The 15816-nt window shown below is 40.7% G+C and overlaps 1 protein-coding gene across 1 annotated transcript in view; it reads left to right on the top strand.

The window, feature by feature from the left end:
- The first annotated feature begins 633 nt into the window (after positions 1–633).
- Positions 634–15816, top strand: part of KIF4A (kinesin family member 4A) — a 105369-nt gene continuing 90186 nt past the window's right edge. Inside the window, exons 1-7 of the mRNA XM_088444992.1 lie at positions 634–825; positions 1311–1444; positions 1521–1635; positions 7604–7794; positions 7901–7996; positions 8087–8253; positions 8342–8436. Of these exons, the coding sequence (XP_088301118.1) occupies positions 1328–1444; positions 1521–1635; positions 7604–7794; positions 7901–7996; positions 8087–8253; positions 8342–8436 (781 nt within the window). The 5' untranslated portion in view covers positions 634–825; positions 1311–1327. The remainder of the gene's footprint in view (positions 826–1310; positions 1445–1520; positions 1636–7603; positions 7795–7900; positions 7997–8086; positions 8254–8341; positions 8437–15816) is intronic.

Here is a 15816-nt window from a genome sequence, read left to right as displayed (position 1 = left end):
CCGGCATGCATTGCGTACTACTAATGGTGCATACACACTATCAGATTTTTTCTTCAGATATGGACGATAACGATTTAAAAATCGTTCAGTCGTTCATATCTGATGAAAAATCGTTCATATCTGACATGCCTGAACGATGGACGATCAACGATGCGCGTTCCCGTTTGTCAGATAACGATATCTGACATCTGATGGGTTTGCAGTCAGACTTGGACGATTCCATTCATTTTAATGCAGTCAAAAATCGTTCAATCGTTCAAAACTTTGGTCAAATCGTCCAAATCGTTTAATCGTTCAGTCGTTCATCTGACAAATCTGACAAGTCTGACAAATCTGACCGTGTGTACGCTCCATAATACTGTAAGTCGCGGGAGCGCGCAGGTTGACAAAAGGTAGTTTTTAATCAAAGATAGCTTAACGCTAATTGTGCTACAAGGAAAAATCCACGTGATGTGAAAACAATGAATGTTGTCGCATCCACGTTATTGTCCTATATCCAATGCAAATGCAATATATACAAAATATAGTTAGGGCAACGGCGAGTCCACCTTAACAAAGATGGCTGCGAAATGGCAGCGTTCTATGGCGGCGCGCTCGTTCCCGCGTGAGAACGTATCGGGCATTTACGTGGAACACTCGGAGGCAGCGTTTCATTGGTTGTTTCGTTCCGAGACGTTACGAATTTGAAAACTTGGCGGTTACAGCAGAGGAGAGGAGGAGGAGGACCGGCGGCCGGACTGCAGCAGAGACAGACAGAGCTCCGGTTACAGCTGAGGAGAGGAGTCGGAGCCGCCTGCAGAGCTACTGTACCGGAATATTTACTGGGTGAGGCGGACGGGCTTATTCTTCCCATATTCTACGTGATCGGCCTCTTGCTCCAACAGTTCTGTCTATGGCAGGGCCGGGCCAGGTTGTGATGCTCTCAGCCATTGCATTGTCATGCCTGCGATCCTCTTGCTGACAACATCCTGTGACTTGTAGTTCTACCACAGCCAGTTAGGATCTGGTCACCCACAAGTGGTCGAGGACGTGTACACTATCTAGTGACACCCCCCCTCCGCCCCAATTCCTGTTACCCCTAGTGTGTGTTCTGTATAGTAGCACAATGAGCTGTCCCTGCCTCTATACTGTATATAGCTTGCACTGTTAGTCACCTGTGGGCTAATGCAGAGTTCTCTTATGCTTGATGCATGTACCTCAGGTTCTAAACCCAGTTTTATGTACCAGCAACTGAAATATATTGGAATTCTTCAGACTATGCTGGTCCTTTATGTTGCATTCATTTATCTGCTGTATTTGTACTTTGCCAGGCTGTTCTGGCTGTAATATGGGAAAGGATGAGGGTATTCCAGTAAGAGTTGCTCTGAGGTGCCGTCCTTTGGTGCCTAAAGAAACTAATGAAGGCTGCAAGACGTGTCTAACGTTTGTCCCCGGTGAGCCTCAGGTGAGTGTACATCTGTTGGTCCCTTTAGAGTAGACTATATTTACTTGCACAAGTTGACAGCGTTTCTCCTGACCAGGTGATTGTTGGCAATGAGAAGTCATTCACATATGACTATGTGTTTGATCCATCATCGGAGCAGGAGGAGGTGTATAACACCGCCGTAGCACCACTCATTAAAGGCTTATTTAAAGGTAAGTCCTTTGCTACAAAGATTTGAAATGTATATCTTTTGTACAACGTAAAACATGTTGCACGTCTTCGGAGATATGTAGAAAATTAACCTAATGCTTGTAAGTCATAGCTTTTCATCTTTTATTTATATAAGGTTCTTCATCACCATCACTAATTAAATACACTTGAGGGTAAACTCAAAACAAGAATCATGCATTAGTACAATCAAGTGTAATAATTGGTACAGGAAAATATATATATATATATATATTTTTTTTTTTTTTTTGCAAAATTGTAATCTAATATGTGAAAATTGACATGTGGTTCAAGCATGAAGAATTGCACTGAATTCAGTATGAGATGCAACAGGGACGTAAAATGCAAACTACCAAGGAGACCTAATGTAGAGAGCTCATGCCATCTTATTCTATGGCACTAATGCTCAACCTCTTCTCACCTGGGTTCCCGCTTGCATTTGCATTATTTGTACCCCCATCATTTGCAAAACAAAACATTTGTAATGTGTATAATTTCTATTAAAATGTTTAGGTGCTGCTATACATTAAAGCTGTAAGCAAGAATTGAATGCATTCTGCGTACTGTATGCATATTTCTCATAGTACAATTTAAGAAATAAATAGTGGCCATGATATTTTTTATTTTTTTTAATTAATCTACGTTATGTCCTGAAAAGTACAGGACTAATAAATGTGTACACTTTTTCATATCTTGACTTCAGTGATTTACGTTTCCCCCAACTTTGTGGTAAAACATTATCATAGGACATAGGCTAACACCAGTTCTGACATTAGGGCCAATGTTTCAGAAATAATCTAGATTTTATTATGCAGGACATGCCAGTGATCATGTCCCTGTTTTCCTGCCTGGTATTATGCTCCTACTGTAATGTATGCGGTATATATCCCTAGGACGCTACTTTCCCTATGTGTCAAATTATCACTTGGATGTCCAGTAGGAATCCTGATCAATATATAAAGTTAAGTTGGGTACTATTGGCCTTCTAAGTGTGGGACAGATCCTAATATAATTGACAAGGAAATGATTAAGGATTTTAACAAATTACAAAGGAATAGGTGACCAAGGACTGCGCCTCTAAATAGGAGAATATATGGTGACTGTGACACTACTGTACTAATAAGGGTGGCAGGGTACCTTCGCTCCTGTTCACGGAGCATGATTGCTTCCAAAACCTGCCACACACTCCTTGGGGTACTCGTACCCCAGGTTAAGAACCACTGTCCTATAAAGAAGTGAGACGATAGTATCAGACTAGAGTCAAGTGAATGTGGAGGATGAAGAGTCAATGAGATACTAGGAGGGAGAAGGATAGGCAAGCATGCAAGGTAGGTTTTTGAAATTTTGATGGAAAGTATTGGTTTTGGGAGAGTCTGATGGAGCAAGTTCTGGTGCATACACACGGTATGATAATGCATGATCTTAACGATAGTGACCATATCGTTCTCATTCAGATAGTTAATTTTTTTGGTGCCCAATGACCAGCGATGCGCAGGCACGTATGGACGATAACTATCGACCATTGCCCGTGCATGTAGGCCAACCTGGCCGATATCGACCAGGTTACATAGGGATTGCGGGTCGATGGCCCGTTGGTGGTGTGCTGGTTGAACGATAACTATCATCCAGCACACCGCGAAGGTGCAGGATGATCAGTCAGCGATTTCGATATCCTGGGTGAGTAAGGGGCATATTTTGGCAAGCTGTTCCAGTGGAGACTAACAGAACTGAATCAAAGTGTATAAACTATCTTCAAATATATCTTTATGGCTTCTACAGTTCAATGACTAGCTTCTGGATCAGAAATTATTATAGAATATTGTGGCTATAGATAACTTTTGGCTGTTGTGAAAATGTTCACTAGCATCTTTTATGGATTTTCCCACTTTGTTATAAGTGACGCAGTGTGCTTGACTCTTGCAGCATAATCTCCAATTGAGAATTAAGAATTTAAACACCCAGGGGCATATTCAATTAAGTATGAAAAGTCAGTTTCTGCAGAAAAGTATCGCCGGTGACGTCATTTCGCCAGGAAAAAACTTATCCCCGTATTCAATTCCAAAGACTTTTCGCCGGTGCGGAAAGTCAATGCATTGGAATAGGCGTAAAAGATTCGCCTATGAAAGCTGTCGCTAAAAAGTGCAGAATTGGGGTTTTGGGGTGCAAAGTTGGGGGAACCACCCTGCACCCTTGGGACAGGTCCCAAAGGTTACCTGCGTCAAAAAAACATAAAAAAATACTTAAGAACACACCAAAAAATGACTTTGAAATAGGGGGCGTAAAAGTACAAAGTTGGGGGACAAACTTAAAAACTAGCGAAATAGACTCCAGGAGGGCCCCCAAGTATTCCCCAGGTGTTTTTAAAATTGCAGGTGCTTGTGGCAGGTGGATTTTTTACGATTTTTAAAACTTCACTTTAGCAACTTTAAAATATGCTATCACCCATTTTCATGTACCCCAAATTTGCTGGGACTACTTATTTTCTGCAAAAAAAACTGCTATATGCTAATCTTCACCACTTCTGCAAAGATGCTAATTAGCAGCTATTGAGAACATTTAAGTACCCCAAATACCTTCAGCAGGCCTATTTGGGGATATCTCGCTAATGTCAGTGCATCTTTTGGGGGGTGTCAGGCTGACTTCCCAAATCTGACAGGACTTTTCGCTGGTTTCGAATTCGCCGGGTTCCGTTTTCGCTGATTTGTAATTGAACACAAGGATAAGCGGGGATGAGCACGATACTTTTTTTTTTTTTCGCGTGGAAAATCAGCGATGTCAGCGAAAAGTACAGGACATTTCGCACCTAATTGAATATGCCCCTCAGTGTCTAATGAAAATTATTTATTGTGAAATAGAAAAATGTGAATGGGGAGGTGTATAATTACCATCTCTTTAAAAAGTAAAAATGTTGTTTCCTGTATGCAGTTTCAGATCATAGAATACTGTGGTATAATTTAGTTACAAATGTATCTATTAATGTAGTTTTGCATATACTGAAAATAACTGGATACTGTAAAGTTGCCACACAAATGTTTCATAACTGATACTAAAGGATTTTTTTTTTTTTCTTGCTGCTTTTTAAAAGCACTCAGAAAATTTGTAGAACCTTTTGAACGGATACATTTGTATTCACAAGTGGTAACTTTATAGTATCCAGTTATTTTTTCAGTGTATGCAAAACTACATGAATAGATACATTGATAATTAAAGGGCCTATGTTTTAACAATCTGTGTCATGGTGGATATTTTTCATTTTGACTTAAAATACCCCTGCTGGGTACTAAACTAAACCCGCAGGGACAACGGCTCCTTGACATTTTCGAAAAGTCTTTCACATTTGTGAATAGTCCTCCAGGAGAATCTTTTCCGGTACCTGCAGGAGAAGGAGGATATCACATTTGCGTAAAGCTTCCATAGGCTTAAAGCATTTTATTCCATCTGAAGATGGTGGAAACTAACAGGACCATACTCCGAAAAGAGTTTGGTACAAAGGGGTCAGCTCATAGTCCCCTATTAGTAATTATCTGCAGGCATAATTGGCCTACTCTGAAAAAAGGGGTTTGGGTGGGGTCCGCACTAGACAACCAGTTGGATCATATATCAATTCCAAAATAATAATAGTAATAATCAAATAACCAACATTAAGGTCTTAACTGAGATAAATTATTATAAGTCTTATACTATGGTTGGCGGTGCTACCAGACAAATTTGCTTGGTCACCTGATCGTGACCAAGCTGTCAGAGGCGAAACGCGCGTCCACCAGACGGGCTGTTTGTGCTACACAGCTCAGCTGATCCACAGGCAGCTGCATCTCCTGCCTACGATACCTGGCGAGCTATATGCACTTCACAGCCCAACTGATACACCACCAGCAGCCGTATCTCCTGCCTATTATATTCCTTCACGAGATACTCCTTTATTCTTCCCTATCCCTATAGCGCTCTCTCATTCAAGCTGGACTGAAACTCCTCCTCTGCAATGCATTTACAGTAACAGAGGGGAGATACTGTCAGGAGCGGGGACAGCAGAAGCGCTCTTAAACTGTTATTTCCCTGGGGACAATGTTTACTTCTCTCTCATCCCTTGTTTGAAATTTATTTGACAAGGGACAGCAGAAGCAGTATGACATATCTTTTCCCCAGGCTTTTCTTTAAACTTTATGATTTGGTGATTATTATTGTACATATCTACTGAGATATCAAAAGGTTTTTCAGTTATCAGTTATGACATTGATGCCTATAATATTTGAATTTATGTGATTTAATACATTGTCTGTCTGGCTGTTTTGTACCAATTATTCAATAGTGACCATTGCAAGTACTTAACACTTTATTTAGAGGTATGTTTATAAATGAATTCTTGTGAATCAATTTATTTGTGGTTTATAAGCATTAACTATGTTATATTGATTATTATAAGCACCTTGCACTTTAGTTACAGATGTGTTCACAAATGAACTCTCACATGGAATGATTAAATTGGAGTATCAACTCTAATTATCTACTATTTATTTTCGGTTACTGAGTCCTACAATTTGGTTACCTTCGTGATTACTACATGAACTACCTTCAGATCACTAATATGCAGATATATAAATTCTTTTGTTTTATATATACTCTTGGGTACTGATTCAGATTCTCTTAAGTACCTCGTTTAAGTGAGCATTATCACTTGTCAAAGTGTATTTGAATGACAAGATAGTTAAGAATCTATCTTTGATGCTCTCACATTTTATATACATTAAGATTGGTTTTTGTGATATGCGGCTACATCTTTTTGATGTGTTCAAACCAATATTTGGTTGAGCAATAATTTTGCTCACACATATTTGACAATTGAAGAAGGTGGGTTTTTATCCCAATTTTCCTATCAATTTATGATTTATTTATTGGTTATTATAACACACTAGGAATTGGGTACCAATATTTTCGCCAAGACTGTTCTCATATGTATAATTCATAATTGGCCTACTGCAAAGATTTCTGTGAAATATCCTATTTGTATTATGCTATTAGTACATAGCAACAATTGAGTTATGCAGAAACTGCAGTTTCTACATGATTTTATGAGAAAAAATATGCTTGATAAATAGACTTCTAAATCACTATACCACAGTATTCTTTGTGTTTTGGAATTGCAGACCTATGGGAAAGAGTAACATTTATTCACACAATTACATGGACATATATGAACTATAAATGCCAATGCGATCGCAGTAGGGAAATAGCATAGATTTTAAATAGGTATCAAAGATATAATCTGATTTTGTGATTCTATTTATTCCCCCTAGTATTACAGTAATTACAACACATCTAACATTTGTACATTAACATATGTAAGGGACATATCTGGGGCGGTTCAGTTGTATTTTTAGGCGGCAGTAATGGGCACATGACGAAGCAATTTAATTGTTGTACCGATCTGGCGTGAGTGCCGTATGCATCCACATTTCTGCTCACAGCCTCCTGAGGTGGCTGGCAGAAATGTGCGAATAGTCTGGTTTATGGGGGCCCAAAACAGCATTTTTTGCATCACACTCATTAGTTTAAATGGGTGTTGCCACTTTGCGCAGCTAAACCCTGTGTTTTTTGGGGATAATGGTCTCCCAAAACAAATCAATTGCTCCTTCAGGCACCCATTAAGTATCGCTGCCCAAAGCACCATTTATTCACCCCATCAATGTGTTCTCAATTACCTACCACAGTCCACATGACCGTAAAATATTTGAATATATTAGAATCCAGTTTAAATCTATTGAGAAACTTTTTTTTTTTTTTTTTTTTTTTACGCATTCTGGGTTATGGAATAATTTTAACAGTAAAAAAATATATACTTTGTCTACAGAGCAGGTTAAATGGCTTTTTATTTCTGTTTGTTGGAATTAAAATTGGATTTATATTTATTTACAAATAGTTTGATTTTTAAATGAGGTTGATGTGCTTCTTGCTCAGGGTACAATGCAACAGTTCTTGCATATGGACAAACTGGATCAGGGAAAACATTCTCAATGGGAGGAGCTTACACCCATGACCAGGAGAATGAGCCAATTGTGGGAGTCATACCAAGAGTTGTCAAAGCTCTGTTTAAGGAAATTGAACAAAGGTCAGACTGGGAATTTCTTTTGACGGTATCCTATTTGGAGGTAAAGCTACAAACTGTTGTTTTAATTATGTTCATTACACAATTCATTGTTTTTAAACTAATGCGTCATTTAAAAAAAAAAAAATTGTGTTCCCTTTAATTTTTAGATTTACAATGAAGACATACTTGATTTGTTGTATTCTTCACGGGATAAAACTACTCCACCAATTAGCATCCGTGAAGACCCCAAAGAAGGCATTAAGGTATAGCTTTTTATCCATTCATTTGATGGAGTACATTGTAAAGTATTTGTAGGGTTAATGTGGATTTTTATTTTTTTCTCTTAACTTCAGATCTGTGGCTTGACAGAGCGTGATGTAAAGACTGCCTTGGATATGATATCTTGCTTGGAGCATGGAAACAGTTGTCGTACTGTGGCTTCTACAGCCATGAACTCTCAGTCTTCCCGATCACATGCTATCTTCACTATCTCTATAGAGCAGAGGAATGAAGAAGACAAGTAAGTAATCAGACAATTGCTTACTCTTGGGATGTATCTGTGTGAAGGATCAGAATTCTAAATGTTCCTCACTCTTTCCCCCATCTAGAAGCAACAGTTTTCGTTCTAAATTGCATCTTGTTGATCTGGCTGGATCTGAAAGACAGAAAAAGACAAAGGCAGAAGGGGATCGTCTGAAGGAAGGTAAGGACGACCCTGAAAAACTCTTCTCACTGATAATAAGAAAAATAAGATTAACATTGAGAAAGCTCCTACTAATATACTGTCCCTAGGTTCAACTGATTAGCAGTTTCTCCCAGTCTATACACCAAATGAGGTTTTGTTTTGGTGATATGGCATCTCTCTTTGGCGTGGTATGTTCTGTTCTGAATGTAGCATCTGTTGCCTTCTATTAAATAAAGACCATAAACAACAGGGTAGTGGTTAAGTCAGCCACATCATTAAGACAGAACTAAAACACTTATAAATATTTATATTTGCATATTTTAAATAGGCAACTAATACATATATTTATTATTTAAGAATATAAACTGCAGTGAACACAACTGGTAAATAAAAGAAACCTTTAATATGCAGCTAATAGTTAAATATTAAACTGCAGCAAACACATTTGATAAAATAAACAGCTAATACAGTAAATTATATACACTTATATATTTATAGTTCAAGTGCAATCTACAAACAAGACATGCAATAAAATTGGTGATTGAATTTGTCTGCTATATGCAGACAGTTGGCCTCTAGGCATTCTTGAGACCCCATCCTGCTCTCCAGAGCATGCACTAATAATGACTGGCTGGCACACTTTGAGTATGAAATCCCAATGTGGCTGTACCAAGGGTAAACGGAACCCCGCAATCTATTGGTAAATTTAAAGTACGTTTTTGGCAAACTCTGCCTCAGAACATTTGTAGACAGGGGATGATTTATTGGTGCTGCCTGAGACTTTATTTTCAAAAAGAATGTGTGTATATATGTGTATATATATATATATATATATAATTTCTTTTAGTCCTAAATAATAATGAAAAGTGTTATCGTGAGTATTGTCTTTGCAGGTTGGTGCTAGCAAGATCAGTTTTCAGCTGTAATATGTCATTGTCTTACACTGTGTAAATAAAAATCTAGTATTCAGTGTAATTCTTTCCACCAATTCCTCCTTTTTTACCTAGTAGAATCAGAGACCTATTGATTGTTTCTTTACACTGAATGTAACTGTTACCAGAAAATAAGATGCGTAGAATTTACATAAAAAGTAGGGCAAATATTTGGATTTATCAAAGAGGATGTAATTTCATTCAACCAACCTATGTTTAACTGAGTTTGTTTTAAAATTTGAAATTATTTTATGGTATCTTCAGGTTATATTTGCTTTTCTCCATATATAACTCTGGTCTTGAAACTCTTTTGCTCATTCGCCCTGAAGACCACTTCTACAGTAACAACACCGAAATGTGGATCTCCTCCCCTGAAGTGTCCCCCTTCTGCACTATCTTGTGTAACCAACTCTCCTTGCTATCTCTACACGGATGTCCAAAACAGAACCGATCTTTTCCCCTCCTCCCAGGTCACCATCTGACAAACTCCCTCAGCTTCAATGCCACTATTTTCTTAGTTTTCCAAGCCTCATGCCTTGATTTCTCAATTGACCATTGCTTTATATCTCAACACTCTTGTCTTTCTCAGTCCTCTCACCTTTTATCTTAGAAATATTGCCAGGATTATGACCTTTTATTACCCAAGATGCTAACGTAATGTATCCACTCTGATAATTTCCCACCTCGAATACTGCAACCTCCTGTCTGTCCTTCCCCTTACCCATCTGCTCCCAATTCGATCCATCTTAAATGCTACAGCAAGACCAATCTTCCTCTCTGACTGCTCCACTTTGCTAATCCTTACACTGACTCTGTGTACTCCAGAATCCAATTTAAATTATTTACCGTTGGCTACAAAGCTCTTGACACCACCCCCTTCACACATCTCAAATCAAAATACTGCCCCCCCCTCGCTCCTGTACGGTGCTTTGTCAAGCACCTCTTGCTCACATCTGCAAGACTTCTGTTCTGCTGCCCACTTAAGAAATTCCATGCCACCATATGGTGTTTCATATTCTTGTTTTTGTTTTCCCCCTAGGTTTTAAATGAAGTACAATGGAACCTATTTTAATTGCAGTATACTTGGCTGCTTCATTTAAAATGCATAGAAAATGAGTTTGGGATTGACCCATACTTTGGACATCATACTACTTGTAACTATTTTTTCCCATACATCTCCCTGATTGCCAGTGACATACGGGTTTTGGTTCTAGAGAACACTTTGTCAGGCAGGTTAACATCTGAATCAATCACATGTTGAGTCCCATTGGACGAACAGATGGTTTTTGTAGTATCAGAGTTTTAGCTAGCAATCTTTCTAGTATTGAGAAGGGTTTCCACCTATTTAGAGAGAACTTGAACAATTTTCAAAGCATATTCCAAATCTTCCTTTGCCACGGGTTTAACAAATCTGCATAAAATGCTAGTCCCTTACTTATCAAACTGTTCCCTTTTTAGATTTGTCTGACGACAAAACACAAGTCTTTGGTTTCTATAGAAACACTGTACAGGGTTTTTGTGGGAATATAAGGCTTCGGTCAATATAATTAGGATTCTGGGATGGTCATCTATTCAGTAGCTCTGACCGTTTCTTTCCACTCTTGATTTTGGTGTACTCTAGATTTGCAAATTTTTAGGGTGTTATTCTAAATATTTATACAATGATACACTATTGAGGAGATCATAATACAAAAATGCAACAGCAACTGATGATGGTCCTGCCCAAATAAGCTTACAATGTAAGACCTGTGAAACATTAGATACATTAGGTAGCAGAATAATTATAGGTGCCTATTTTTAGTGCAAGGCAATAGCCTGATCAGCTGCCAACAGTAAAGCAGTCATTTTGGCATTTGTTTTGTTTTTTTACTACTGGCAGCTGCACGGTTGGAAAGAGGAGTTAGTATTAGGTGGTGTCATGAACTAGTCATTGTAAAAATCACTCCGGTTTTGGCAGCCATATCTTCTCCTTACCATTTATCCAAGTTGGAAAACCCTTTTTTTGTTTCTTGTGGTAGTCCGCTGGCTTTAGGTGCTGCGTTTAGCCTTTTTTTTTTTTTCTATGGCATAATGCTCGTAACTGGAGACACAGCCAGGACACTTGTACCCCTATATTTGATGGTAATTTATAACCATGGAGACAGATTAGACCTCCAAAGGGGAAATGTAGCTGGCAAGCAGTTGTAGTTAAGCTCCCTGAGTCCAACAGCTGACCTGAGAAGGTATTCAGTAAAGACCAGGTCACTTGGATAATGACTCTTGGCACCTGTTTGTAATTTCCCAATTGTTTCAAGATGAAAAATGAGGTAGAGCTGGATTACTTCCAGAATTTTGTCAGGTTTATTATGTGGCTGGGCGACCGGAGGCACTTTCTAAAAAAGTGCCACCTTTTGAGATGCGGAGCAGGGCCTCAGCTGAGCTGGTGTGTAGTGCAGTCGTCTGTACAGAAATGCCAGCATCCACTGAGTATGACCCCCTTAGAGGAAGTTTGGGAAACTGGAACATTCCTCAGTGGCCCACTATTGGAGGACTAAGAATTTATATGCTTGCATCATATAATTTTAGTGAGTGTCCATTAATGGACACTCACCATCTACCTTTTTTATGCTCTTGTTCTTAAGCTGTTTGATTTTAGAGGATATTATTTTCCCCCTTGATTGTTCTTCTTTATCCTCTGGTTTGGTTAAACATCACTCTGTTTACCCCAATGGACTAAAAGATGGGATTTTTTTATTTGTTTTTTCCCAGAATAACCTATAGCGTCTTGTACAACATATGTTCATCTAGCTAGCTCCTACTTTTTTGTCATGTCTAACAAGGAAAAGAACGGCTTCTGGTGGGATTACTTATTTTTTTGCATGTCCAAGATGATGTTGGAAGCTACAGAGTAGACTGGCTGCCCTGGGTTAAGCATATCAGGTCAAGGACTGCCTGCTGCATAGGCTTGTAGAATTGGCTGATCTGACCTCATCAATCTGGGTAAAATCATTAACGGTCTGTTGCTGAGCTTGCTACTTGTCACGGACAGTAACGTCAATGTTCTGAGCGTACGAATAGTTTTAAACTCTAATCAGAGCTAGGAAAACCAATCCCGGGATTCAGGATTGTAAAAAATCTCAATCCAGGCATTTCCGGGACTGAGTTGAACAATGACAATATTACAATAAAATATTTTTTTTTCTCCTGTGGGCCTGTGCTTCTGGCCCAAAAACACAGACCCACAGGGGAAAAAAAAGTTTTTCAGGGCCTCCCACAGAAATAAAATAATGGTCGCTCAACCTCACAGCCTGCTTGTTGCACTGCCTGCCCTCCAGGCCGGGGCAGAACGCTCTGAGCCAAGTGCTGAGCACTACCCGGCCAAACTACGCAATGCGCAGTTCAATCTTGTAAATACCAGTACTGAAATCCCTGTGTTTTTGGCGTAAAATCTCAGGATTCCCAGGATTGGCCTTCCTAATCATAGCACAGTCTATCCTACAAGTAATATTGTATAAACTCATGTGATCTCCATTACAGCGGTGTGGTACAAAAAGATGCAATTCAGAATGTTGTCAAGCCATATGTCGACGCTGAATAATGTCGGCAATGCGGCTTTCAATATATATATATTTTTTTAACTAACCCTAATTTCGTTTAATTAACGTATACCCATTACGGGAGATGGACATCTCCTGCTTTTTTGTGCAGGATTTTGCTTTTGTGTAGATATTGATATTTTTTGCTGCCAGCTACTGGTGAAGGAAATCAAATTGAGAAACGTCCTTGTGACTACTGGATTAGTGTTTTTAGAGAATTTGTGGAAGCTCTATTTAACTACTTTTCTTCAGGGTCAATAGACTCCACAGGGAGACCTTGGGGTATAGCTGGATCTGGATCCCGGGCACCACGCAGTTAAAAGCTTTACTCCCAGGATGCACTGGTCCATCCTCCCTATACCCAGAGCCACCTCAGTTTAAGTTTGGTGCCAGGCCGAAGTCTGGTCACTGTGTACGCTGATTAGCAGCCCCAAAGCTGGTTTTGTTTTATGATTTCATAGTTTTAGACATCTTCAGGGCGGCCAGCAGCAGACTGCCCATAGGACGTCTGCGCTGCCGCTCCGTCACCCTGCTGGCACCGTGCTGCCAGTACAGATCTGGATATCTTGACGGGACCCCGGAGTCTGTGCTAGCCAGGCCCCACAGGACGTCCCGGACGTACGGGGACAGGTAAGAGCAGATCACCGCTTGCGGTGATCCGTGCATTAGCAGTCCAAACCTCCGGAGGCACTGACTGTGGTGGCAGGCGCATAATACCCTGCGCTTCACTAGACCACCAGGAACTTGTAGTTGGTGCGGGAGCCAGCGTCCCAAGGGTCAATTGCCGACCAGGGAAGAAAGCCTTCCCTGTTTAGCGACTCCTCCCCTCAGTTCAGCGCGCCTTTCCACTAATTTCTGGCTTTGCTGAACTGCTTCCTCCTGCGGCCACGCTCCCTCTGAGGTCTCTGGCGGCTGTTTTCTCTGGTGGTTTATCGCAGATCTTTCAGGACAGCGTCTAGTCCAGTCCCCCCTGTATACTTCTCCCTTGGGTTAGTGTATACAGCACTATAGCCACTGAATCTGGGCGGTTCATAGTAGTAGTGCCAATTTGAGAGACAGATCTCTATTTTTTTTTTTTCGCAATTGTATGTGATTTATGCTGGCACTGTCTGTTTTTTTTTTTTTTTTTTGATCTATCAGTTATCTATCCCTTTCCTTTACTACCAGCCCTAACAAGTGTAATTAGGGTGGTTCTTTGACCTCACATATATAGATGCAAGTATTTATGAGGTCTTGGCAGCTTCATTTACGCCCTTTCAGACCATGTTGTGGACTGAAAGACCTAAGAAGGCATCTAAACGCCCCGTGTTGTTCGAGTCTACACAACTATCAGACACAGACGTGTCCTCGGATGATTGGGAAATGGCTGATGCGTCTGATTCCCCTTCACAGGAGGTGGAGCCTAAATTAAATATTAATGTTCCAGCTTTGGTGTGGGCGGTCCGATCCATACTAGATATAGAAGATGATGTTCCTGCCCCTAAATCCAAATTCCTTCAGTTTAAATAGGTTACGGTGTCTTTGGCAGTTTTCCCCCTCTGACCAGATGGTAGACCATATGGCGGAGGCTTGGCCAGCACCTTGTAAGAGGTATCAGCCGCAAAAGTGTTTGGTCTCATGTTATCCATTCCCTGAGGGGCACTGTAAGAAGTGGGAATTCCCTCCTGCGGTGGATTTTCATGTTACTCGCTTAATAACTTCCCATGCCTTCCATTTCTTCCTTGAAGGATTCCACGGATAGGAAGGTGGAGACGTGCCTGAAATCTATTTACTCTCGGGAGCAGTCAATGGCTATCTTATGGGTGGCTAAGGCAATAGAAGGTTGGGCAAATGTCCCGGAGGAGGCTCCTGACACTCGGATGTCTTTGGTGGGCCACATTAAAGATGTGGCTGCTTATATTGGTGAGGCTTCTCTGGATGCTAGTCTGCTGACCTCTAGAGTCTCTGACGCGGCTGTGTCTGCTTGCCGCTCCCTGTGGCATGCGCTCCTGGAGGGCAGAGGCGGATTCTAAAAAGGGCCAGGAGGCCTTGCCCTACAATGGGGAGATTATTTGGGCTGGACTTGGTCAAATTTGTAGACACACATTGGAAAAATCTAAATCTGCATTTCTGCCATCAGCACCTTCACCTGCTGAGGCTAGAACCTCTTCCTTTTGGTCCTTTTGTCCAAAGGGAAAACCCAAAGGACAGTCTCTCCCTAGACAATCAGTAACCAAATCTACCACCAAGCCTAAGAAACAGGCCTGTAACGCGAGACGCCCTGCTTCCAAGTCTGATGATAAACCCTCAGCCTGATGGGACAGGCCTCCGTCTGGGGGTTCCCAGACTGGGAGGTAGACTTCTTCAGGATGCCTAGTGCTGGTGTCAAACCACCAAGGATGCGTGGGTAAAAGTGGTCTCTCAGGGGTACTTGCTCTCATTTCGACAAAGACCTCCCCACCAATTTTCTGCACAAGCCCTCCTTCCGACAAGAACAAGGTCTTGCAGATCCAGGAAGCCATAGAGTCCTTGCTGAAAGCAGGGGTAATTGTGGCAGTTCCACTATCTCAACGTGGGACTGGTTGTTCTACTGATTCTGGTTCAGAAGCTGAATGGGTCTCATCGGCCTATCCTCAACCTCAAATCGCTGAAAAAGTTCCTCAGAGTGCACAAGTTCAGGGTGGAAACTTTGTTCCATCATACTGGCTATGGAACTTGGGGATTTTATGGTATCCCTGGACATTTAGGATGCTTACCTGCATATCCCCATAACGTCCTCTCACCAGCGTTATCTACGATTTGCTATTCTGCACCAACACTTCCAGTTTTGAGCACTGCCATTTGCCCTATCCACGGCTCCAGGGGTCCTTACGAAAGTTATGGCTGTTATGGCAGCTCCATCTGTGGAGTTA

This window comes from Taudactylus pleione, unplaced genomic scaffold, assembly GCF_031769625.1.
Source record: "Taudactylus pleione unplaced genomic scaffold, aTauple2 ptg000375l, whole genome shotgun sequence".
NCBI lineage: Eukaryota > Metazoa > Chordata > Amphibia > Anura > Myobatrachidae > Taudactylus > Taudactylus pleione.
This window is presented reverse-complemented; position numbering and strand designations above follow the sequence as displayed.